Source organism: Agelaius phoeniceus, chromosome 2 (assembly GCF_051311805.1).
Source record: "Agelaius phoeniceus isolate bAgePho1 chromosome 2, bAgePho1.hap1, whole genome shotgun sequence".
In the NCBI taxonomy this organism is placed as follows: domain Eukaryota; kingdom Metazoa; phylum Chordata; class Aves; order Passeriformes; family Icteridae; genus Agelaius; species Agelaius phoeniceus.
Window position 1 is genome coordinate 73,561,992 of NC_135266.1, and position 25,962 is coordinate 73,587,953.

The 25,962-nt window shown below is 40.5% G+C and overlaps 3 protein-coding genes across 11 annotated transcripts in view; 1 reads left to right on the forward strand and 2 right to left on the reverse strand.

The window, feature by feature from the left end:
- IFT88 (intraflagellar transport 88) overlaps positions 1–3,237 on the reverse strand; it is a 43,499-nt gene extending 40,262 nt beyond the window's left edge. The window contains exons 1-5 of one of the 3 annotated variants that reach the window (XM_054654586.2): positions 2,934–3,237; positions 2,214–2,307; positions 1,180–1,242; positions 997–1,053; positions 101–154 (exon numbers count right to left, since the gene is read on the reverse strand). In XM_054654586.2, coding sequence (XP_054510561.2) covers positions 101–154; positions 997–1,053; positions 1,180–1,242; positions 2,214–2,303 — 264 coding nt within the window. In that variant the 5' untranslated portion in view covers positions 2,304–2,307; positions 2,934–3,237. Of the gene's footprint in view, positions 1–100; positions 155–992; positions 1,054–1,179; positions 1,245–2,213; positions 2,308–2,933 lie in introns of those variants that run through there. The other 2 variants (XM_077173883.1, XM_077173885.1) reach the window with 2 other exon arrangements.
- Positions 3,238–8,716: 5,479 nt separating this feature from the next.
- LOC143693362 (uncharacterized) overlaps positions 8,717–25,962 on the reverse strand; it is a 79,353-nt gene continuing 62,107 nt past the window's right edge. For 6 of the 7 annotated variants that reach the window (XM_077173894.1, XM_077173898.1, XM_077173896.1 and 3 more), the window contains one exon: positions 8,717–9,020. In XM_077173894.1, coding sequence (XP_077030009.1) covers positions 8,717–9,020 — 304 coding nt within the window. The other variant, XR_013180962.1, reaches the window with a different exon arrangement.
- Positions 8,768–25,962, forward strand: part of CRYL1 (crystallin lambda 1) — a 50,213-nt gene continuing 33,018 nt past the window's right edge. The window contains exons 1-3 of the mRNA XM_054628308.2: positions 8,768–8,895; positions 11,585–11,692; positions 18,619–18,745. Of these exons, the coding sequence (XP_054484283.2) occupies positions 8,864–8,895; positions 11,585–11,692; positions 18,619–18,745 (267 nt within the window). The 5' untranslated portion in view covers positions 8,768–8,863. The remainder of the gene's footprint in view (positions 8,896–11,584; positions 11,693–18,618; positions 18,746–25,962) is intronic.

Sequence of the window (25,962 nt, forward strand, 5' to 3'; positions counted from 1 at the left end):
TTGTATTAATTCAATGAACTTCTAAATACTTGTATCTAACACTTATCAAAAAAATTCATTGTTCCAAATGAATATAAAATGCAAATATTGGAACTTTTACCTGTATAGTTCCTGTCATAGGTCTCCCCATAGATGAAGTTAAAGTTGCCTTTGACTACAAAAATAAGTAAGTTGTTTGAAATTGTCATTCACAAAGCACAAGAAGCCTACATACTGTCTTCTAAACACTAAAAAATTTTAAAAGTTGAGCTAACTCTCACATAAGTTTATAGCAAAGTTCCCATTTATGTTACTCACATGCAATATACTGCCAGTTCCTGGCAGACTTAATGATGTTGAATACTTCAGTTAGCACAAATTCACAACAAAGGTTTTCTATGTATTTGGATACTGCTGTCAGCTCTTTTAAAAAGAAGTACACAGAAAATTATCTGAGGCAGCATACTTTCCATTATTGAATTATTGAAATTGCTAGCTTCAAATTGAACAAGTAATTTACACAAAATAATTCAGTAAAATTCTGTGTAGAGCTGATATAATCTGTCACTGTATTAATCTGTTAAATTATGTTTTCATGCAGATTTATTTTATCAATACATCTAAGTATACCAAAGAACACAACCAACTTTTTCTGATTCAACTAGAGATGTTTCAGAGCCTGTATTCTTCAAGACTTGATTTCACCTTAACTTCCAGAAAACTTTCCCGAGCTCAAATAACAACCTATTCAGTTTCCCCTGCAAGTGAACCCAATTAATACCCTGCACTCTAATGTCTCATGTAGCACAGAAGATTTGCACATGGTTCAGGAGAAAATAAAAACAACCAGTAACCTTGACCAAGTGCAAAACTGTGAATTATAACCAATAAACAGATGCAGTTCACTGGAATGAAATTCTTAATTTAGAAGGGCTCACTTTGTGCATGGAATTAAATGGTACATTTCTATTTTGTAAACGACATTTTCATTAAGGATATAACAGAACAAAAACCTGCCCCAAATCCAGTAGCTAGAGGTCTTGGACTTGATGTAGCAGGAATTTTGGCTGTCACCTGGGTGGGAAAAAAAAAAAGAACCAAACAAAAAAACCCCACCAATTAAAACCTGTATATGTCAATTATTAGTGTTTCTACATAGTAAGATCTACATTAATGCTCAGTGTTTTAAAAGGTACTTACAGGGGGTCTTCTTCCATGACTTGTTCTTGCTGCCTGTTGAAAAGCTACATCATTTTCTAAATCCTAGAAAAGACAAAAAAATTAACAATTTTAAAACCACAACACCCAACTCATAATTCCACAACCTTCAGACTACTGAAAGCAGATTGGCAAAAAGTCAAAAATTCTTCACAAAATACTTGAAGATAACTGAACAACAGGGTTTACTGACAATAAATTACAGTTATGTTATTTGTCTATCTTTCTTGGTATTTAGATTAGGAAATGTAAAAATTTGTTATTTTCTAAAAACACAGAGGAAAGAGAGCTAAAGTCATAAAATATAACATGAATTTCTTTTCCCATCCAAATGCTCTTATCAAATACTTAGACTCTTTCTGAATTTGGACATTAACAACTGCAAGGCAAGACATTAAAACATCTCATGTTCCTCAGGTTCTGCAGCAACTCCCATTAACTGGGTACTGGGATTTCACACAAGATGCCAAGTCTTGCTAGTGGGTTTGGACCAAATCACATCACTGGAGTGTCCCAACTCCACCAAACCAGCAGTTACCCAAAAGTGGTCTGCAGGGCTACTTAAAGACATCCCAGATGCTCTACCCAGTTGCACAGAGACCTGCAGGATTCCATTTTTTACTGCAAGCCCCTCCAGCAGCAGCACAGTAGGAAACCAATGACCTACTGACCACTCAGGAGCCTCTTTTGTCAGAAAACTTGCTGCTGCACACAGCCTGGGAAACACCAGGCTGAATGTGCCTGCAAATAATTATGATTTTATACTTCAAAAATGCTAACCATTACAGCATCTTAGATCTCTTGAGATCTTCACAAGTGCTTAGTTGGAAAAGAAAGCTACCAAAGAATTAACTATTCAAGAAGATCCTGAGAACCTGATGTTTCTTGCTAAATAAAGTAAATTTTACTTCAAAGAAGTTGTAAACTTGTACATTATTGTACCCATAAATTCTTGTCTTATAATTCTAAGTTAAAATCCTATGTATGGGAAAAGTGGGAAACAGCAAATATTTTACCTCTGTGTCAAACATGGGATTATAATCATTGTAGCCAGAATAGAGATCATCTTCATTATTCTCAGGAGCTGGATGCACATTTTGCATCATTTTTCTGTGAAACATGTAACATGCCAAATGTTATCTTGGTGGTTTTATATAAATATTTTAAAATGCAAAATATAAACAGCAGTAGTTTGATTAGTCATAAAAACTAGGACTCACCTATAAACAATATGAAATGGCACCCTTTCATGGATTTATACTTTTGTTTATACTTATATCAGTTATGAAAATTGCTTTAAAGGTACTCATCATTAAAACTAAATTATAATAATAAGTAACTGAATTACTACTTCTAGAACAGTATCTTTCCATTGTCAGCTAACTCATGTTTGAGACAACTCATAAAGTTAGTCTTTATAGGCCAAACCATAGTAGTTAGTCTAATGAAAGGTATTTAATCTTGCTTTGAAGCTTCCCTTCCGCATTCTAAGATCAACATAGCTACAGTTATGAAGCCATTTCAATTAAAACGGGTTTTAAAAGCTAGCATTAAGGAAGCCCGGGTTCCTAAGTCTTTCTCCACCAATATTTTCCTGTCTAACACGGTGCCTTCACCTGCTGGCTTTTCACTCATGGAGGGCACACACTGAGGTATCTCACTTTGCCTGGCTACCTGTTCTCATAAAAACCTCAAGAAGGCAACGTTTGCTTTCATCGATAACATGAAGTACATGCCCTTCAGCAAGCAAGCCTCAGCCAGGTCGCAGCGCACGGTTCCTCGGCAGCGGCAGCGGGAGGATGAAGAGGATGTTCCCGTCGCTTCCCCGCCGTGCGCGGTGCCCCGCGGCCAAGCCGCTCCCAGCGCGGGTTCCTCCAGCGAGCACCCGGCGATGATGAGCCCCGGAGCGGGGACAGCTCAGGGCACGGGCGGGACTCGCCCTCCGCTCGCCCGCGGCCCGCTCGGCGCTCAGGGCCGGGCGGCGTTGCCCGGGACACGGCGGCGCTCCCCGCATGCACCGCGGCCGGGCGGGGCGAGCCGCGGGCGGGGCCGGGCGCTGCCGGAGCCGCTGCCCCGGGCGGGCGGTGCTGCCGTGAGGGGCGGGCTGGGGGCTGGGCCTTGGCGCTCGGGGAAACGGAGAGCGGCCCCTCCTGCCAAGTAAACGGCAGGAAAAGTCCGTCAAACGCCTGAACACGTTTCCAATCCAGTCGCAATCCAAAACGTCAAATTTTCTTCCAATGAGCTGAGAAATGTGTTCTTAAAACGAAAAGGCTCAATTAAAAAAAAAAAAAAAAGAAGTTGTTAAAACTTCCTGTATGCCATAGCCTCTGAAACTAAATTTGAAAAATAAAAATCCCTAATGTCTTATAAAAAGATGATTCTCCCTGCCATCTTTACTACTTTCTCTTGGTATTTTGAATCCCTGACAAGTGTCAGTTGATTTGCCCACGACAAATCATTATACTCCGGAGAAAGTTTCCAATGCCTAAATGGAAAGCAGAATAGAGAAGGGATCTCTGAACACGCCTACAGTATTTTTGAGAGAGAAAACATTTTATGAAACCAATTGTAACCCCTACTGCCTTATGCCAATAGCATAAGAAAGCTGAAAAGACAATATACAGTACAGTCAGAACACCCTTTTTATGGTCAGAGATTGTGTGCATTATGCAATGTCAGAGTCTTCTGCTGCTCACCTTTCAGCCCCAAAGTCCTTTCTGAAGAGATAAGTGCAGGGGACAAGTGAAAGGTCTTTCTACTCTGGCTCCCAACAAGAGAAATAAAGATAACATAAAGAATTATTAAGACATTATCACTTCCTGCATTAACCTGTTCACATTCCATGCATGAACCACTTTCACACAGAAACTTGAGACTTGCGACCTTTGGACATGAGAATCTTTATACCAGAATTTTCTGGAGTACAAGTAGTTTGCAGAATGACAGACTTAGGGTGGGAAAAGTTTTCAGCTGCATTACTTCCCACAAATCATAAACTTAAGCATAAGAAAAATATGTACATTTATAGCCCCTCTTTTTCTGCTTGTGACTCCTCATAAACATTGAACCTGTGATTTTTAGATTTTTCTCATTGTCCCCAACTGCATTAATATGTACCTGAGCAATAGGTAGATTGTGTGGTAATAGACCTAGCTCTGCTATCCAGCTTGTCCATGCTGGGGACCTGGGCATACTGGTGCCCAGCACTGTTCTCAACCCAAATTTCTAGGGCAGTGAAAAGAAGGCACTGTGTCAAGGAGGCAGTGCATCTGATTTGTAAATGAGGTGGTGCCAAGGCAGCCCTGGAATCTGACCATGTTCCTACTGTCAGACTTCCTTACCCTCCAAAATTGGGTGTATACATTCAGAGTTAAGTGGCTCCTGGCCTGTATGGACTCTGACCATACTGGGAACATGCCCTGGCCCAGGTCCTGAGACCTTGCATTCCAGCTGCTACTTTTGACATACTCACAAGATTATGAGAGTCTCAATGACTTTGGTCATGTTTTGAAAAGCTGTGTCAATCGACAGGGTTTAGTTTGGGTTTTTTTTTTGTTTTTTTTTTTTTTTTGTTTGTTTGTTTGTTTTTTGTTTTTTGTTTTTGTTTTTTTTTTGTTTTTTGTTTTGCTTTTTTTCTCATGCTATGAAGTATAAATACATCTTAATACATGAAGATTTCACACAAACCCCCAAAATCTCAGGATCCTTTGTGGCAACACAGGGCCTTACTCATGGGTTGTGATCATAAGACTTCATCTAACAAGATGATGCTACAGTAAGAAAACCTGTAATGGTGTAAGATGATGTAATTGTCTTTATTGGCTAAATCCAGACGGCAACCTAGAAAGTGAAAAAAAAAAAACCAAAAAAAAAAAACAAACCCAAAAGAGTAAATTTAGTATCTACTCTAGTCCAAGTAGCATTGTATGCTTTAAATTCCTGATCATTTTAAGTTGGATTAAACCACGACTATCATTAAATTCCTCGGATCACTCCTCTGACTGGCATCAAGTTACACACTTGTGCAGCTGAAGCAAACTGCTAATCTGATGAGGTTTTCCTTCAGTCACATCAAGACATCAAGTACCTATTCAAGACATCAAGTACCTGATCCTGAGAATTCAGTGAAAATTTAGTACAGATTAAAGAAACCATGAAGCTATATTCTGAAATAGGAATTTCTTTGCCTTTCAATACATGGTGAATCTGTCTTTTTTCAGTAGTAACTTTGCAAATAAGGACTCAGACAAACTATTCCAGGACCTACTAATTTGGGTTCAGGGGTTACTGGCCACAGTCTGCCTGTTATAATTGCTGTTAGTATGTACCTTTTGTAATCGCTGTTAGTGTGTACCTTACCCTTGCTCTGCCAGTTGAGCTGTTCATCTGATCAAACACTGATTGCTGTTTTTCTGATTTGAAAATGTAATTCTCCCACTGTAATCTTTAAAAAAGTAATTTTCTAGTACTGAATTCTGAACTGACCAGGTTTTGGGATTACCTGCTGTCATGCAGAAACCATTCAACCAGCTCGACTGTCAGAAACAGTGAAGCTGCATTTAACTGCTCCTCACAGAACTAAAGCATGTAGTCAGCATACAATTTGAAAACAAAGAACCTCATTATGAATGATACAACTGTTACAAATAATGTATATGAAACTGTAGAATGCGTGAATTGGAAGGGATCCACAAGAATCATCAAAGTGCAGCTCCTGGCCCTACACAGGACACCCCAAGGATCACACCATGTGCCCTTCTTTGTTGTACCATATGTTGTAGTTTGGGTTTGAAATGCATTTGCAACAGGAAAATCATTTTCTTAACAGGTATTTTTACTATTGAACTATATAATTCTATCTAGTTTTGCTGAATTGTGCTTTAGTAGTATCCACTTTACTACTGTTTACTTTCTTATTCCTTCAGATTGCTTCTTTAGGAATAAGAATTTTGACAATATTGATAGTATTTGCATCAGGCTATCTGCACTTTGAAAGACCACTCAAATCAACGGCACGAACTACTAACAATAATTAAAATGATAGTTTTAATTTTAACATAATTTCAATACAACTAGTTGTAACACAGTATGCAAACCATTAGTTAGAACAAATAAAGTGATAAATTAAAGCTATCTTTTTAAGGCATTATACTTCATGAACCATTAGGAACATAGTAGCAATAGATCATAGTCCATTACCAAATAAATGTACTTGCTGGTTGCTCTAGTGAACAAGTGATATATTAAACAGATCTAATACTTAACAAATGTGAACTATGCCTCTGTTTTTATTCCACACTAAAAGCTTAAGCTAGCACTCTCTGTATTTTAAAAGCATACCATTCCTTTATTTTCTCCAAGGGGAATTCACATCTCCTTCATATTACACGTCACCAAGGCTCAGAGTTAGTGAGAGTTATTTCCCCTTGCTTATTACATGACCCTTTTATACCATCCTGCTTCTCCCCTGCAGTAAATCCACCCCTCTGTGGCCAGTAGCAGATTTCAGCTCTGCCCATGGGGCAGCAGAGGAGCACACTCCATAGAAAAAGACTAAAAACATAGAGGGATCAACTATGCAGCTCCCAGCACAAGTAAAATCTGCCTCTACACCTATTTGACTTTGAAAAAAGAATATATACGCTGGTGAGTGCATGCCTGGTGCCAGTACAAGCCCTCCTTTTCATTCCTAATGGAGCCCAAGTCCTTTCACCATATTATTGGTTGGTTATGGTTTTTGATGTTTCTGGGCTTACAGCACCTTCTGTCCTTACCATGTGAATTGCAGAAGAGGGAGGAGAATCACTGTCCCTAACTTGTGGTGGCTGCAAGAACTGGGCCTAAAACTCCTCTGCTATTACACAAAAATTAAACTTGTACTTTGTTTTTAAGTCATATTTTCTTCCCTTGATTTACTCTTCTGAGAATTTAATTATCTATATTTTCTTTCTTTCTGGCAAACTTCTCTCTCCTCTTTTGATCTTGTTTGGACTTACCAGTGTGTCTGATCACTGCAGATGCTGGGAAATATGGCTGCGGTCATACCCTAGTTTTGATTAAGTAATGTAGAGCTATGGGGCTTTGTCACTAATATATGGATAATAATAACAACAACAACAACAACAAGAACAGTAATTTAGTTCACATTTCATTGCCATAGACTTGTTTTGTTCACCGCCAGAACTAAAAGGCCCTGTAATCATTTTTATCACAGCTGTGATTAGCTCTAAAACCCTTGCAGTAATACTCGGAACTTTTAATTCTCTGAATCTACTTGTACATCTGCAATGGCTTTTGTCTCTTAGTCTATTGCTGATGTCAAGTCTGAGGTGGTCAAATAAATACGCGTCTCAGGAGGTCAAAGAGTATAAAAATAACTGATAAGTACTTCTAAATGGAAGTGGTGGTAAAGTTGTTCTGAAGACCATTTTTTCTCAAGCCCAGGTGACATTACTTTTATGTTCTAGGAACTACCATTTTTTCTTTGAGGTAAAAACCTGAGTTCACAAAGAAAGTATGCATTGTTTGCTTCAGTTATGCTCTGTCTATACAAAGGTCTTCGTGTTTAGAACATGCCAAGTCATGCCATTTTGAATTAGTCTTCAAAGGAACAAAATTGGTACATGCTAAAACCTTAAAATGCTGCTTTCTACACCAGCCTACATAAGCCCTGAGCAGCAGCACTGGCACAGCAAGCTACACTCTTCTGTCCCACTGCCTTAAATCTTCCCATGGCCCTATTTACTGCCACTTGGCTCCACTAACACTTCCCAGCTACTGGCATATCTCAGGTTACATGGGTAGTGTTAAGGTCAGGAAGCCAAGGAGATAATAGTTTGGTTTTCCATCTGCTACCCATTGAGCAGTCTTCATGAAGCCTTTAGGAATATATCGTTTTGACTTCTCCATCTCATTGTTGAATGTGATTGGAATTAGCAAAGTGCCGGTGAGCAGGCAGATGTACCAAATTATTATGTTAGCCTTATTTATTTTTCTTGGAAAGTAGAAGTTTGGTCAAAAGAACCTGAACAAACTTTCAAATGATAGCCAAAGGTTCACTGAACTTCATCAGTAACTATCAAACCTTTATTCTGGGATCGAATGTATTATTTTTCCACTGTTAGGTTTTTTGAGAAAGACAAGAAAACTTAAAAGTATTTCCTGGATATATTAAGAGTACATTAATATAATTTTTTATATTAATCAAACATTTAAAATGTCACGTTTTCTCTCCGTGCCCGGGGAGCGGGGGGGGGGCGGGACCTGGGGGCTGCGGCCGGGGGAGCCGCCCCCGCCCCGCCCCGGCCCCGGCCCCGGCCCCGGCCCCGGCCCCGGCCCCCGCCCCGTCCCCCGCCCCGTCCCCCGCCCCGTCCCCCGCCCCGCCCCCGGCCCCGGCCCCGGCCCCGGCCCCCGGCCCCGCCCCCGGCCCCGGCCCTCGGCCCCGGCCCCGGCCCCGGCCCCGGCCCAGGGCAGGCTCGGCCCCGTGCCGGTCCCCGCCCCGTGCCCGCCCCGGCCCCGGTCAGTCTCGGCCCCGGGGCGGGGGCGGCCGCGGAGCCAATGGGCGGCCGTGACATGGCGGGAGCCGCGGGCGGGGCGGGCCCGCACGGGGCAGAGGTGTCTCATCCCGCTGCCCATCCCGCATCTCCCGGTGGCGGCGGCCGCAGGCATGGAGCCCTCGCAGGTTACCATTATCGGCAGGTAAAGCTCTCGTCGCCCGCGGGCGGGCGCAGAGCCCCGGGGAGGAGGTTCCGGCGCGGCGCCTGTAGGACGGATGCCCGGGGAGTGCGAAGGGGCTTGGGCGCCGTCTCCCGGCTCGGTCCGGCCTGCGGGGAGGGGGTTCGGGGACTCGGTGCTGGGTACGGCCCTGCCGCAGGTGTCCCCACTGCTGCGGCTGCCGGATGTGACAGCGCGGTGCTGGCTCGGGGCAGGCGGTGGGTTCTCCCCAGCCGCGGGGGCGCGCTGCTGCTGGATCTCGGGAAGTGGGGGGATGCACCTGCTTGCCTCTACTTAGAGTGCCTTTGTTTAAGCCCCTGAGAGCTCTGTGCTACTGTAAGACAGACAGCAAACAAACATCTTTACGAAGTAAGGTACCCTTTACGTCCGAAAGACTGCTGTCCCTTTTCATTGCAATGCCTTGTGTGTGTCTAAGTGCAAGAGGAGTGGAGAAATCCAAGCACAGCTTAACGTCCTGTTAGTCAGCTGTGTCGGGAAACTCCTAAATTCGTCTTAAACACTCCTGAAGCAATATTGACTTGCCACAAAAGTCAGCAGTATTTCTGGCTTGTGTGGGAAGGCATTGTTTCATCCTCTCATTGAGCTGAACCTAGAGTTCTTTACTTGAACAAGAGTCAGGAGGAGAGAGAGAATAGGTGCGGGATAGTAACAATCCCTTGTGCACCACTGTACCTTGGTGCTACAAGTGTGGGCTGGAGCCAGCTTTATCCACAAGACCACTCGAAGCCTCAGGATGGGAGTTTGGGTGCTGCTGTGTGATGCTGACCAAACTGGCTCCTACTGCTGGTGCTCAGGGAAATTTTGTTCACTGTAGATGTGCCTGAAGGGTCAGGAGAGTTGGGCTCTTGCCTGCTGTGGCTCCTGTGGCGCTGCTGCAGGTTTTGGTAGCAGCTGTGGAAGTAGTGTGAGCAGATCTGGTTGTTAATACTTTATCACTGAGCCCAAAATGACAGTGCTTAAAGTGTCAGAAAGCACTGTCTTAGGGTGAAATATGCTAACATCAGGTTGTGATGATGCTGTCATGTACAATGCAGTAACAGTGCAGGCCTGATACCTACCACTGACTTACTTTGTGCGCTCTGCGGTTCAAAACAAAAACCCCACAATCCTAGAAACCTGTATTAAAGAATTTTTTTTGTGTTTAAGGAAATTTAATTTAAAAGTGCAATTTAGACAGGTTATGCTACTTTGTAAAGATACTGGTAGCTCAGATATGCTTATGTCAAGTTGAAGTTATTCAAATGCTTTTATTTTATAAATACTCATTAGCCAGGAGGCTGCAGTAGCTAACAAACCTTGACCATGCCTATTCTGTAAATTTGTTCTGTTGCTTGCCTCAGAATTGATGATCTCTGGGCTTACTGCAGAGAAGTTGTTTATTTTTACCTTTAAAAGGTAGGTTTTGAGAGAGACCTCGCTGTCTGCTTAACAGCAGTAAATGCAAAACTTCACTTTTTTGTCCGAGTTATTTCTACTGATTCCTGCTATTTCCTGAAACTTCCTGTTTTGATCCCTTTTAAAAATATATAGTTAAACCAAAGGCTGAGCATGTTCCTGTTTTTTCTTCCTTCTTTTCTCATCTGCCCTATTACTTTATCTCTGACTTTTGCTCCCCTTTTAATGTTTTATTGGCCTAATGGCCTTGAATTTTTCAGTTCCTAGACATCACTAAAGCTTAATGCTGCAAATACAGTGATCTTGGAAGTGAGAGGAAATGCATGTAATTATCAAAACCCCCACTGTAACAATCATGGATCTTGAGTTCTGATCTTGTCTCTGTTATGGATTTTCTTTTCCTAATTTTTTGTGATTTCAGCTTACTTAAGCTTGTGACATTGTGCCTTGGTGCTTCCATTTGAAAAGACTGCTGACTGCTACACATCTAATGAAGTTAGAATCTGCATGTCTTTAAGAGAGATAATAAAACTGTCAGTTACTACAGATTTCCTCCATGTGTTGCTCAGTAATATGATTCACCAAAAGATGTAGGCAGACTGTTCCTATGTGTATCCAGCGTGATAAAGTGCTTAATCTAAAAATAAAGGTAGCGCTAGAAGTGGCTAGGTGGAAAAATAGTATCAAACCCATGCTCAGTTAAGATTTTTTTTTTTCCTTTTCATGTGCTTGGGATACTTTGTGAATTGCTGAGGACCTGTGACTTCAGTAGCTGGGCCTTCTGGGTTTTCTGATCACCTCTGAAGCAGGGTCCTGCACTCTGGGATCAGTGGACTGCTGCCTGTCTTCAGTCTATGAGCCGAACAGATCTTTTAATTAATTAATTTATTTAAAATCTCTTAAATATAAATGCATTAACCAAGTCCAGGTTAAGATTGTGGCTGACAAAACTGTTGGTGATTGAGTCCACTGTCCTAAAGTAGTGTTTCCTCCTATTTGAATTCTGCTCTCCTTTTTCTGTTTTGTTTTGGGTTTTTTCTTCCCTGTTATTTTCATGCCAGCTTTCAGAGAACCTGTTATACACAGCCAGCAAAGAGCATTTCTCTGTTAGAGTGATTATTTCTCATCAGTATGTAACTGATCTTTTTATCAAATATCAAAGAGTCCAAGCTCTGGTTTGGTTTTTGCAATGCTTTCAAGATCTCCTTCCCCCTATTAAATGCTGGTTTATTAATTGGCTGATATATTTTTTTTTCAGTGGGCTCATTGGTCGCAGCTGGGCCATGGTGTTTGCTGCTGGAGGCTTCAGAGTGAAACTTTATGATATTGCACAAGAGCAGCTAACAACTGCACTGGAAAATATTCGGTAGGTAACCTGACTTGAAATAACTGGGGTTGGAATGAAACTGTGGGATTTTTGTAATTATGAATGAATAGCCATATCTTGTTATTTCAGAGAGCATAGATTTTAGGCTTTGAAGAAAGCTTTAACTTAGAAGTACAGGTTAAGATCAGAAGATCTGTACTTCCAAGTGTAACTGACATTTCTGAAGAGAAATTTAATTTTCAGGTTATTCAAGATCTTACGGTTAAATTCAATTTTTTAAAATAATGCTTACCACCATTAGGTTATGTATAGGCTAGGTTTAAAATATATGAATGTAAGAGTTTTTTCACAGAAAGGCAACAAAGACCTTTTCAAAGCGGAGGTAGATTAAGTTGGATTGTTGAGAAGCCCTGCTACAATTATTAGCATTTTATACCTAGTTTTTAAACTCTTAAACTGGTGGTTTTGAGTCCTAGAAGAACAAGTTGCTAGTGTCATTGGTCAGTTAGAGTTGAAGCAGGAAGCATCTTTAGAAGGAGTGCCAGTGTGAGGGTGTGAACATGATGTCACTCACACCAGTTGAGTCCAGGAAGCCTCCAGCCCTATTCTGTTGCCCATGGCACTGTGGCTAAAGCCTCGTGCTTTTGGTACTACAAGAGCTACAAGTTCAAGTCTTGCCTGTCTGGCCCCTCCCCCAGCCTTCAATGCCAGCAAGTTAATTATCTATTCAGTCACTCTTAACTGGATTTCTTCCAAGTATTTCTCTAACCTTCCCTTGAACTGATATAAATCCTTCTGTGGCCTCCTTACCAAAGGACTTTGTGTTCTGCACATTTACTGCTCATTGTGTGAAGAGCTGTTCCCTTGTGTTTGTTTTGAACCTGGCTCCTAAATTACGTTAATTGACCCCTAGTTCTTGTGTTAGAAGGAACATGTCTGCTTGGTCCTATGCACCCTCTTCTTGCTGGGCCTGAAAATACAGCTTTTATCTGCCTGTGAGTGAGGGTGAAAGTATATTTATAAAGTGGTTCTGTGTACAACCTTATGTTGCTGTATTGGTATTTAATGCTGGACTTCAGATGACTTCGCAATTAGCACCAACCTAAATGCATCAGCTCTCCCTTCATGATGCCTAGGACTGACATGATGTCAGCTTGTGTGTCGGCTATATGGGGTGTAAGGTGCACCTGAAAAAAAGTTGCGGTGTGTTGCATCCTAATTGCTTTCTGTAACAAGCCTTAAAGCAAACAGGAGTGACTTTAGGAACCCCTTGTAGATCAGTTCAGTTGTTAGAGTTCAGAACTTAAACAGTATGTGATCTCTATTGAGATCTGCTAAAAAAGGCTTGATAACAGAAAAGTGGGAAAATCTATCTCCTCTTTTTTTTCTTTCCAGGTAGATGTTAGACCAAACATCTCTGTTGCATCACGTAGATGACACAAACTTTTGGGTTTTTTCAGAGTTGCTGTCATAGTTGTAGCCACAATGAGACTCTGGGTTATTAGGTGGCAGCTTTGTGGTGTTCATTACTAAAGCCCCATATTTTTTCTTATAGCATCATGAGGATGTTAGCCTTCCAAGGATTTCAGCTTGGAAACACGAGGCATATATGTGTAATAGGATAGAGTGCTATTTAAGTGGGTCTGTACTGTTGTGTGCCTGTGTGTGTTCTCCTGCAGGAGTTCACAGAATCACCAAATGGGTAGTGTTGGAAGGGAGTACTGAAGGTCATCTAGTCCTACCTCCCTGCTCAAGCAGGGTTTTCTAAAGCTCCTTGTATCCAGACAGCTTTTGAATGGCTCCAGGAAAGAGACCCTACAATCTTTCTGGGCAAGCTGTTCCAGTGTTTAGTTAACCTAACAGTAAAGAAGCTCTTCCTCTTGTTCAGGTGGAACTTGCTGTATTCCAATTTCTGCCTGTTGTCCTATTGCTTGGCACCACTGAGAAGAGCCTGAATCCATTTCTTGACATCCTCCTTTAAGATGCTTATAGACATTGTTGGGGTCGCCTGTGTTGTCTCTTCTCAAGGTTGAACAGGCCCAACTCCATCAGCCTTTCCTGGTAGAAGAGATGCTCCAGCACCAAAATCATCCTCATAACCCTCTGCTGGGCCCCCTCTGGGAGCTCTGTGTCTTTCTTGTCCTGAGGAGCCCAGACCTGGACACAGCACTCCAGATGTGCCTCACCAGGGCAGAGTAGAGGAGCAGGATCTCCTCCCCTGACCTGCTGGCACTGCTCTTCATCCCAGGATCCCACTGGCCTTCTTGGCCACGAGGACACTGCTGGCTCATGGACAGCTTGTTGTCCACCAGGATCCCCAGGTCCTTCTCCACAGAGCTGCTTTCCAGCAGGTCACCCCCAGCCTGTGCTGGTGCCTGGGGTTATTCTTCCCCAGGTGTAGAACTCTGCATTTGCCTTTGTTGAATTCCAGACAGTTCCTCTCTGCCCATCTCTCCTACCTGTCAAAGTCCTTCTGAAGGACTGCACAGACCTCTGGGGTATTGGCCACTCCTCCCAATTCAGTGTCATTGGTCAACTTGCTGAGGAGGCGAGGAGGCACCTGCCCCTTCATCCAAGTCATTGATAGGTTCAAGGCAAGTTCAGTTGAGTTCAAGGCAGGTTTTGCCTTTTACATAAGATGATCTTAACTTATAATTAACTTGTGTATTTTGGCTATTGTAACACCAGTTAAAAAGTCTAGTTTCAGAAAAACATAGATCTTGTGACAAGAATACAAAGCTACACAGTTTCTTCAACCACTGTTTTAATGATTGTATCTATCAAGATATGGTCAAACTTCTTTGCACTCATTTCATAGCACACAACCTGCAGTAAATCACAGTGATTTACTGGTGTGGTACTTCTGTAAGAGCTGGAGCTTGAGCAGGTAATATGTGCTAACAGGAGAGCAGCAAGGGAATGTCTTTCTCATAGACCCAGCTGGTGACTGGTTCTCTGAACCTGATATAATTTGCTTTCCTTTTCCCCTCTAAATAGCAAATACTTTTTGGGAAGATTTTAGGCTTAGGGGTTTTGTGGTTTATTTTGTTTTAGTATTGGAACATATTTATTCCAGTCTAGTCTGCAGTCCACAAACTTCTAGTGTATGGAGGTATGACTTACTGGGGAGAAACTAGAGTGTGCAGATGACTATTTGTAGTTTCCCTTTTCCAAATAAAACGGGATTTGAGTAGTAAGCAACACTCACTTTACTTCTAAAAGGAGATGATACTTCTTTGATGGCAGAAGTGATAATTATTTTATGTTGTTGCCTTTTAGTCTGACCCAGAAATTCGGAACATCTCGGGGTCTGCTTTAATGGAACAACCTTTTGTTCTAATGAAGGAACAAACTAATGAACACCCTTATACCACACTGGACCTACTGAATGCATGCTCTAGTAGCCTGCCTTGGGAAATGTAATTTTTCATATCCAGCATGCTTTTTTTCTGCATTAGTGTGATTCTGGTTTGAATGCAACGTTGCTAAATTTTGAAATAATGAGAATTAGAAAAACAAGTAGTATCCTATTCTTGAAAATAGTCCTAAAACATAGGATGCAGAAATGCTTTAGTGCATGCCCCTCTGCCAAAAATAAATGTATGATTCTTGTAATACATAAACTTTTCTAAGTAGTTACTGTTCTATTGTTTTAAACACAATTATTCTGCTAATAAAGACTGATTAATTACCAGGCTTACTGGCTTAGTCTTCCAGTCTGTCTTATGTGTTGCTTTGTTGTACTCTATATATCAAGAGCAAAATGCAGCTTGGCTTAGGTCTTCTTTGAAAGTTTTATCTATCTCCTTTGAGGGGAGAACTTCTAAATAGATGATTCTTTTCAGAACACAGTTTGATATTGAGTGCCTGATGCTGGCACATCAAGCTTGTGCTAAATCGTAGCCTTGATTCTACCTTTTGATTTTATCTCTGCCCACCCACCGTGCCCAAAAGTGCAATTAACTAGCTAGGCAAAACTGCTTCACTTGCAGAACTAACTAGAGAACGTATTGATAGGCTTTGGAAGGGGATAGATTCCTTTACAAAGGTTCTGTCTGACTGAGTTGAAAATACCTCCAAAAGAAAATGTTTTTTCACCTCATTCCTGTGTGGTAGCCAGCACCCATGGCAGCTGGAACAAATGATTTCAGTAAGGGTGATTTGTGTAATGACTAAAGTTGTGTTTTGAGAACAGTTATGGTGCTCACATTTGCCTGGTATGCAGAGTAACAGGTTGTCCAAGCAGTCAGTGAAATCTCCTGTCCTGAAAGCTTTCAAGCTTGGCTACACAAAACCAACTTGGTCTATCCTGTCTCGGGCTAAAGATGAGTGATGTTTTGGTTTGTTCTCACCATGCCAACTACCCTCTCATTTATCAGACAGCACTACATGGTAGTGCTTTGACAGCTGAATAGTTCTAGTCTACAGCAGCTGGCTGAACTTTTGAAGAACAGGGCTGGTTCTTCAAAAGTTTCTTCTCTTCCTTTCCTTCTTGTTAGTGTGGGCAGTGTGGTTGTGATTAATTCAAGTAAGTATTTGCTGGTTGCAACCATGTGTGCTGAATACAAGTGCCCAGTAGTGGCTGTGGATAAAGGTGAAGCAAGTGGGATGTGAACAAGATGAGTCAAGTGTTAGCATTGTTTTCAGGGTCCTTCTGTAAAGACTTTTAGAGTAGGATTTGTAACCAGAAGCATTTTATGTGATTGGGAGTGTTCCTGTAGATTGGATACCTTATCCTGAAGCAAATACTAGCCCAGTTCCCAGAATAGTGCTGACATGGGCAGACAGGTACAACAGTAAAACTCTGGACGTAGATGAAGCATAAGCTCAAAAAGGAAGTAGTATTTTGTTATTGATGTGAATTCTTCATTCTTCAAAGACCTTACAGGTATTGAGGGAGACTCTCTGAGCTGCACATACAATACAGCTGCAGAGTGAAGCTGTGGATATGGCTGCAATGATTGCAGTCCAGGGTCTGTCTTCATTAAAAAGTCATCCAGTAGAGGTCAGTGGTGCACTGCTCTATGTACAAACCTATGTACATTACCTTTGTAATGTATGGTAAGTATCAGGGAACACTGGTTTCCCACAGTACTGCAGCAATCTAATACCCCATCGGAATATAAAGATGGTTTAGTGTTTGAAAGACTAAAATTTGTTTGTGGAACAAAACAACCAGAATGACTATAAGTAGATTGACAAAGGGTGCAAAAAATTTCCCATGACGGAAACCCAAAACTGAAGTAATGCACATATTTCCTACTTCATGTTTTAACTGACTTAAATGCATAGCTAACATGAAGATTGGTTATGGTAAAAAGAATGCTTTTTGTTTAGGAATAAAAAAAAATCAGTCCAGCCTCAAATTCCAAAGATGAAGACGGTAGTTTTGAAGGTTAACTAAGAAATGGTATTCTGAGTGCACAGTGTATTGTTAGTGATTTATGACAGAAAAGCAGAAATGCAGAATGGCTATCACTGGCACAGAAGGGAAGATATGAAACAGGAGATGGGTGCTGCAAGCTTGGGGAAGAAAATAGAAGCTGGATCACTTAGTCTATGACTCCAGCTTTTTTGAATCCCTCAGTCACCAGTCATGTACTCTAATTTTGGAGAACCTGGGAGGATAAGACAAATGTAGTATTGCAATAAGAGTGAACAAGAACTTCACCCTCTTCTTCAAAGAAGGAAGTAATTCTGATAAGATCTCTTAAAATGTAACTTTTGTTTTGTGTGTGTTTTACTTGGGCAAAAGCACCTGGCAAATGAAGTTCTAATGAATGGATAGTAAGGACCTTTTGAATTATTCATCTTGCCTCACAAGGTATGAGGGAGCCAGAAGTTTGGATTCTGTAGCTTAGGGCACCTGTTTCTTTCCAGATGAAGCACTGGCACCTTTAGTGCTAGAAGCCTTAAGTATTGGATGAAGTTTCTGTCCAGCATGCTGTATATTCCCTCTGACCTAGAGAAAGGGAGCTGAAGATCCCTGTTTCCTATTCTTTGCCATAAATTGCTTAAGAAGTAGAAGTCTGTGCTTTTCAGCCATCTATTTGCCATGTCCTTAATTTAGTTGGTAGGAAGAATAAAGGGTTTTTTCTTTTTCCTGCTGCTATTCATTAGGTAAATTTCCCCATGTATTCATGAGGATGAGCAGTTTTTGCTGAATAATAACCAACAGCTCAGAGGATTTCTGTCTTGAAACTGATGAAAACTGAACCGATTTAACCATGATAAAGACTACATCAAGGAGCTTTAGGTTGATTGTGATCAGACAGATTAATCCCACCTAATTTCTGTGGCCATTGTTCCTCTAAGCAGTTTATAATGGTTTTGAAAAATGGCTTACTTGTTCTGGATGTTTGAGGGCTTCAAACTATAGAGACCTTTTCTGAAGAAGTGGCATGTCCAGTCCCGGCCAGGGTGTGTCCTTGAGCATTCATTTCAAGTTTAGTAACTATTTAAATTTTTCAACACTTCTTCTGTAGTCATTAAAAAAACCTCAAAATGTAGGTTTGGTTTTTATGAAGGACTCTTGCCTGTATCGAATATATTTATTTATTTCTATACTAGTAAAGAGGTGTTCCTACAGTGAGGCTTTGTAGCAAAAGAGCTGTTTGTAAAACTACATGAAGTTTATTAAAGGGACCTTGCTTCCCATTAAATATGAGCCAAATAAACCTCTTGCTGATTGTGCACCAGTTAAAACAAACAAATTTGAAGTGGTGACCATCTGACATCTAGGTGTAGATCTTGGAGCTGTCTGTGCTTGAAGAGAAGAAAAACCTTTGATAAGATGGGGGAGGAAGGAGAAATGACTGCAATGAACCTTTATAGTTTTGAATAGAGATGTGTGCAGTGGCATAACAAATTGTGTAGAACATGGTTTGTTAAGAAGGTTTTTTAAAAAATTGATGGTGGCTGAACAATGATAACGTGTTTAAATGTGTCTATGTTGTTTCTGTCAGCAAACAAATGAAAGAGATGGAGAAGTCGGGAGTCCTGAAAGGAGCTTTGAGTGCGGAGCAGCAGTTGGCTCTCATTAGCGTTTGTACAGACCTGAAGGCAGCAGTAGAGGGTGCTACTTTCATTCAGGTAAGCAAAGATTTGCCAGCTCATAGCAAATGGTTCAGAAAGGTGATTAAAAGCTGTGCTACGCAGGAGGTGGGCACTGGAGAGTTCAACATCATGACCCCATAAGAATATAGTCATGCTTGTTAAAGTTCTTTCTAGCCTGATGGTATTCTGGTGTGGGAGATCATGCCTCTTTGTAGAATTTCTAGCACTAGTGTCTTTGCAAGTTTATTCTGAGTTATGGGGGGAGAGGCTGGCAGCTAAGCAGGGAGGGAATTGGTGATCTCCATGTATAATAATGACTGTACCTGTTAGAAAGATGAATGTAAGGTGAAGATTGGCAGGAGATATTTGGGGGACAGATTGTCACCTAAGGAATGCCACACATTCTAGAGCTGGGTCTAAAATGTATTTTTTTCCTCTCCAGGTACCTAGTGAAGGCAGGGAGTATGACATATGGGATGACTCTTCTGACTGTGAGGGAGTGCTGTAGCCAAACACAGCTATCCCAGAATGCTAGAGTATTAAAACCAGGGTTGATACATAGGTTTGAAATCTGTCCTGCTTAGTAAAAGTGGAATGGAGAACAAACTGAACTGCTAGGACTGATAGTTTGTGGCTGCTTAATTATTAATATGCTCACTGGATTTGACATACTGCAGAGAATAGGCTAATCTGGGATCATTTCTGGGATAAAGTGTGAATGTGTTTTCATTAGGATTGGCATCTTCTACCCTAAATGGCTCCCCAGTATTATTCCAGTGTTGTACCCTTAGCTGTCTCTACATGGATTTGTGCTGCACTCTCATGTACAACTTACACTGTTTCAGGCTGTAAATTTCCAGTCTGATCAGCTGGAACACAACCCTAATAACAAACTGAACTGAAAAAAGCACAGACTTCCAGACCTTTATTCCTCCCAATTTGGTGAAGTGAGGAGGAGAGAATGCGAGGCAGGGCAAAGCCTCATGCAGAAGTTAAGGTGTGAATGTACTCTAGCTTTTTACAGTGGTACACTGCTTTGTGTTCACTCCTTTTCTTCACAGGATGAAACTATATATTCACCCCTTACTCTTAAGAGTATCTTGCTCTTTCATCACTAGTGAGCTTGGAACTTGTTAGTTTGCAGTATTGTGTTCATGCATGTATTGCCTACTTGTACTGAGTTTAATTTGCAAATTTATAGTCTAATCACTCAGTCTTGTAAACTCCTTCTGCAAATGCTTGTGCTTGTAATAATGATGGCAAACTTAAATTTCATGAGCTAACTTTCATGTCATTTATGAATGGATGTAACAAAGGGCACGGCTGTCTGTGAAACAGCCAGCCTATTCCAGTGAGTAAGAACTGACTGTTCTTCCTACCTTCTGCTTGTGAAGGCTGTCTTCTTGTTTCCAGTATTCTCATAGTTCTTCTTGGGTTTTTTTGCTGTTTCAAGCATTTCTTACTACCTGGTATATCCATATTGAGTCCTTACTTTCTCCTGGATGCTACCTGTAAGGATCTGATCTTTCTTAGTGCCAACTTTGTATCTCTTTAGCATTCTGACTTCTGTTTTACTATCTTCCTTTGAAGCTGAACCTAGCTGTGATGGAGTTCTTGGGTCTTGTTGCTCTGGCAGGGATGTTGAGTTTTGGTATGCTATTCGTCACATGAGAGAGGGTCTTTGACAAAATCTTAAGATTTTTGAACAAGGTCTTGCATGCAACGTCAGAGTAAATCAAGGTCCCACCACTGTCAGTTCATTTATAAAATGGGCATTGGGCAAATGTTGCAAAATCAAAGTAATTTTCTGTTAGAAGGAACCTGTGGAACTCATTTGGCCCAACCCATTGCGGGACCAACTTGCATCAACTTGCGCAGAATTTGTGCAGTTGAGTTTTGGGTAAGCACTTCTGGTCTCTCTGGGTAACGTGTTACAATGTTTGATTGCAGTCATTGCAACTTTTCCCTAATATCTAATTGGAAGTCTCTTCTTGCAACTTCAGTCTTCTTGCCTGCTGTCCTACCAGCCTGCACCTCAGAGAACCTGGGTGTTCCTTTCAGGTAGCTGAAGACAGTGGTTGGTAGTCTCCAAACAGCAGCAGTGTACCTGGGGTAACTGCAGCTTTCTGGCACTATTTTATGTTCCCTTAGTCCTCTTGATTTCTCTAAACATGTAGTTATTTAGTTTATCAATAAAAAGAAACAAAATAGCTGCATTATGCCCATGGATAACAAGTCATATGTGTGAAACATGGTTGGCACTATTTGTATCAGCTCTTCAAACTATAGCATTAAAGTTTAGCTTTATTCAAAGTCTTAACAAATGCACAATGGAAGTGGGCAGGCAACTTATTTGAAATTTACTTTAATTTTCTCTTGAAGGAAGGTGATGGAATAGAGTGAAACAATCTTGACTCACAGCCTTATTTCAGCAGTGAGCAGACAACTTTATGACTGAACCACGTTAAATTTAAGAAATGCTGCTTGGTGCAGCTTTGAATGTGGAAGGACAAAATGTACTAATTATACTAATGTATACTAATGTAAATTATAAGTGCAAATGTTCTTACTTTTAGTTACTTAAAAAATTAAATATTGGTTGCATTAATCTTAGTTGAATATAGAGGACTCAGTTTTCATGCTTATGATATAACCTACTGATTAGCTTATTTCAAAATTTTCATGAGAACTCCATTTATTTACCCTGGATTTCAGTTGGTTAAATCTTAACTTCTTTTCAAATCTGGCCTTTGTAGAATAAGCCCACTTAAAGCTTTAAAAAACTTCTTGATGTTTGCCCTCCATGGGTAAATTCTTCAGACAATTGCCATCTAAGTAGTTTTCATAGGACATAACTTAAAACAGAAGGGATAAAATAGTAAAAAATGGAACTTCCTAAGTTATATCAGTGAAGATACAAATGGGGAAAAGATGGAAGAGATCTTTAGAAGGACTGAGAAGAAAATTTGTAACAGTGATGTCTTGAACATTTTAAAAGGTTATATATTCTCTCTCCTGAGCATTTTCATGAAGTAACTTGTCTTGCTTAGTGTGCTTTACATCAACTTCAGAAGGAAATCAGTCCATGTTTTGCTCTCAATCTAAGTATTCACATGAGTTCACTTCTCAGAACTTTCCTGTGCTACTTGGAATAAATGCATAACCTATAGCATGTAGGTGAATGTACGCTGCAAGTTTTTATATCACTTAAAAGCTTTAATTCTGAAATAACTTTTCCATTAGCTGAAAACTCCATGGAGATAAATTAATGGATATGTTTGTACTATAATGTTCCTGGTGTGGGACTATCATGGGTGAGTGAAATGTTTATTTTTGTGCTCTTAGCTTTCCTGCATAAATATATGATTACTTTTGTTTTCTGTCTTTATGTGACTACTGGGTACTAAACATCTGAGTTCTCCTTTGAGTATTAAAACCAGTTTTTAGTGGATATGTGTCTAGTTCATAAATAAGATAAAATGAAAGAGGTGCAGCACTTGTATGATCTTTTACCACAACACTAGTAAAACAAAACCAAAGGTTTTAAATTGAACAATTTACTAACAGAAAATAAAGTTTGCTAGCTGTCAGAGGAAGATTAGATGGATAACCATTGCTAAGATATTACTCTTGACGCCTGAGCTGCTGTGTATTTTGGTGACTTGTGAGGGCTGGCTGGGCTGGTTGAAGATGGACACAAAAGGTCACTGAGAGGTGATCTCTGAACCTGTCTGTTGTGCTGTGGCATTGAACAGAACAGACTGGGCAAGAACAGACTGGTGTAAGCTTTTAACTTACACCTTGTGTTCTTGAAGTATTTATCCTTTTTACTTTTGAAAGAACTCTGCCTAAAAACCTTAGAACAGTATCTTCATTTCCTGCCCACCCTTTAAAAAGAGAGGGTGTTCTGCCCCCTCTCTTCTTCCCCCCATTACACCTGCACAGGCTGTTGAGCTGGTGATAACGACACTAATAGATTTTCAGCCTGGTATCTTTCAGATCTTGCTCGCTCTTTCATCTTTTCCAGTTAGACATATTTTTAAAAAACAGTGTTAACAGCTTTCAAAAAGTCTGGTGGTGCCTTCAGGGTGCAAAATCAGCATCGACTTTGGAGCTTTGTCAACAGGTGTCCTGTGTCTCTGGTCATAGAAGTTAGTTTTTGACTGTCTCTTACCAGTTTCTGCTTGTAACTTTTGTTTGGCTTTCCTGACGTCTTTCAAGAACCCTTTTACTTCTGGGGATGAGGGAATGTCTGCAGACAGGGGTGAGGATATCTTCAGCTGCCCTGAGCTCATAGGCTGGAAGACCGTACTGTTTTGGAGGCTCTGTTAGTCACAGATCTCTGTGAAAACAAAACTGCTGGCAGCAGAGTGTGCAAGCATTGCAGTAACATGGCTTCTTCTGAACTGAGCCCTGGACAGACAAACATGGGTCTGTTTGCTCTCAGCTGGGCAAATGTAACCTTAGGCCTGGTTTTACCCTACAGAGCTTAAACACTGGCCTGAGGCACCAGAAGTTGTGTTTTGGCTTTTGAGGGAACGGGTTTTAGGCATGGCACTTGACTTGCTGTCTTTGTAGAAGTCTTGAGAAAATTCTTTCTAATTTTAAAGGTTTAAATGATCAGATCTTAAAGACTTGCTGTAAAACATTTTATGAGGTCAGTGTCTGAGTTGAACTGAAAGATGATGTTGAGCTTGCCAGTGTCACTGTAGTGGTGCTGCTGCTGAATGGACTTATGTCCTTCCAAGTTTTTTAACATTTATTTCCCATCTAGTCTGTGCATATAGCAGCTGGTGTGATCTACCATTACAGTCTTGAATATGGTTTTGGTCCTTGTTTCAGGAAGTTGTCATTACCAAAACTGTCATCCTGCCTGACAACTAATCTTGCTCTTCAGGTTCTCTTCCATTGCTCCCTAGTCCCTTTTCTGGGGTGGTGTTGTGTTTCCATTGCCTTTCCTAGATCGCTTTCCCTATTTTTCAGGGTGGATGAGATCAGGGTAGAGGAAAACAGAAAATCCAGTACTTTGAGAGAAGATGTAGGGAGGAGGAGCAGGTCAGTCAACTAGTTTGAGATCTTATTGCCCTTTCCTGAGGGAACAAAAAGGATCTTCAACTGTCGCAGCCTGATTGACTTGTCTATCTTTTGAAAGTTTTGTTGGACATGTGAACATCATGGAAAATGATGGATCTTTTCATGCCATGATACTAACAGGAGAAGAAGCAAACTTGTCTTCATTTGCTGTATTTGCTTTAAACAAAAAAAACAGCCAAAAAGCCTCTCACAGAAACCCTTCAAACCCTCCCAAATTTGTGTGATTTTAGAAAATGTAGTTCTGAAAACTAGTACCTCCACAAATCCTGTTTTTTTTATTGCTGAAAGTTGAAAGGACACTTGTAATTCGGTCATTTATTCTGAACAGTATAAAATGGCAGTAACTTGATATTTTTATTGGTCAGATTCTTTAACAGAGTATGTTTATGAAATGTAGGAAAGTACAAAATGTTTCCATCCAAGTGCTGGATTTCACCTCCGTGTTTACTTGCACAGTATCTTGCAGTCAACAGTATTTCATGTCACTCAAGAGGTAGTGATTCATGAAGCATCAGATTTCATACTCATATGAGCTCATATGTTCAAGACAAATAAGAAGTTATCACTCTAGGTCTAAAGTGATTTATAGCCCTAAATTATTTTTTTAAATTAGGTTAGCCTGAAAGTGCTGGTGCCTTTACCTGATTTTTTATGACTGCTTTTACAAGAAGTTTCTTTAGCTAGTAATGAGACCAAAGGCAGGCAGGATCAGTCATACCTAGACAACTGTCTGTCAAAAATGTGTTAACCTGTTCTTAAAATTCTCTTGTGGCGTGATTCCTTCTCCTCCCATGTTCAGCATTTTGCTCCAGTGCATACATAACTCATCGAAAGTCTATGACTGAAGGTCTGGGATGGGAAACTCACATGCCTGTACTTTATTAATGTTTTTTATAATTGTGTCACATGGTGATAATATGGCATTCCCATGCCTAACAAACAGCCAGTCTGCTTTTCAGTTAAAGGAGCTTCTGCCCTTATGATGCCTTTGTACCCTTGGTTTACAGGATAGCAGTAGTTAGTAAGATAGTTCAGGTTCAAAATAAAAGTCTCGGTTGCCAAGGTTGTATATGCTTGGTTTGGACTAACTAGAGTTGGTTTACACCTAAGGGGGCTTTTGTTGCAAGTGATACTTTTGTTCATGAGTTGGTTTTTGTTCATGAGCTTGAAACCATCTTGGAGGAAGTTATGTACCCACTTAGTGGAATGAGTATCTGCTGTGGGAAGGGGGGCACAGGAAAAAAATCATATGTAATGATTTTGAATTTTGTGAAATTACCAAATCTATTAAAATGTATTAAAAATATATATTAAATGTATTAAAAATATATATATTTGAGCTAAGTTCTATTGGCTAACAGTAATATCAGAAGCAAAATCGATACTTCTATTTAATAATTTGTTCTGATATTAAAAATACAGTTTTATGTCTCTGCTTGTTTTACTAGCTTAACTCCCAGCCTCTGCAGTCAAGATGTGACATTTTTTAATTGCAGGTGGCGTAGTTCCCCACGTTCGTGTGTGTGACTCTTGTTTACTGACTGGCGTGCACTTTAGTATCTGACATGGAATACAATAAAAAAAGCGCTCAAGTTTCCTTAATAGAAGGTGCATCTTCACTCTTCCAGAATGGAGATACACACCTAAACCCTGCAGGAACAGAACAAACCAGCACATCAACACAAAAACCTAAACAGAAATTATAATAATTAGGAGTGAAATACTAATGATAGTAGTGAACATTTTAAACCCGCTTTTGCTTAAAATATAATTTGATGTGAGTTCAATAAAATGGTGACTGAAACACAGCAGTCTATATGCAAGATGGAACAAATAGATGGAATTTTGCTTTGCTAACTTCAGTAACCTCGACTTTGCCAGTGATATTGGAGGATACAGAACTGGTTGTCAAATGGCAGGGTTTAATTTGCAGAGAGCTTATTTTAGCATATATACTTTTTTCAGAGGTTTTTACAAGAATCCTTTATTATATTATTTAGATACGGTAAAATTATAGGGAATAATTGTATTTGACTGTAGAGTTGCTATAGATAGTAATTTGAAATCTCTATTTAATTTCATTAAATTTGGAGGTCTCCTTTTCAGGTGTTTTTAACGTCTGTCTTAAACAGCATTCAGGTTATGTGTATAAAAAAACC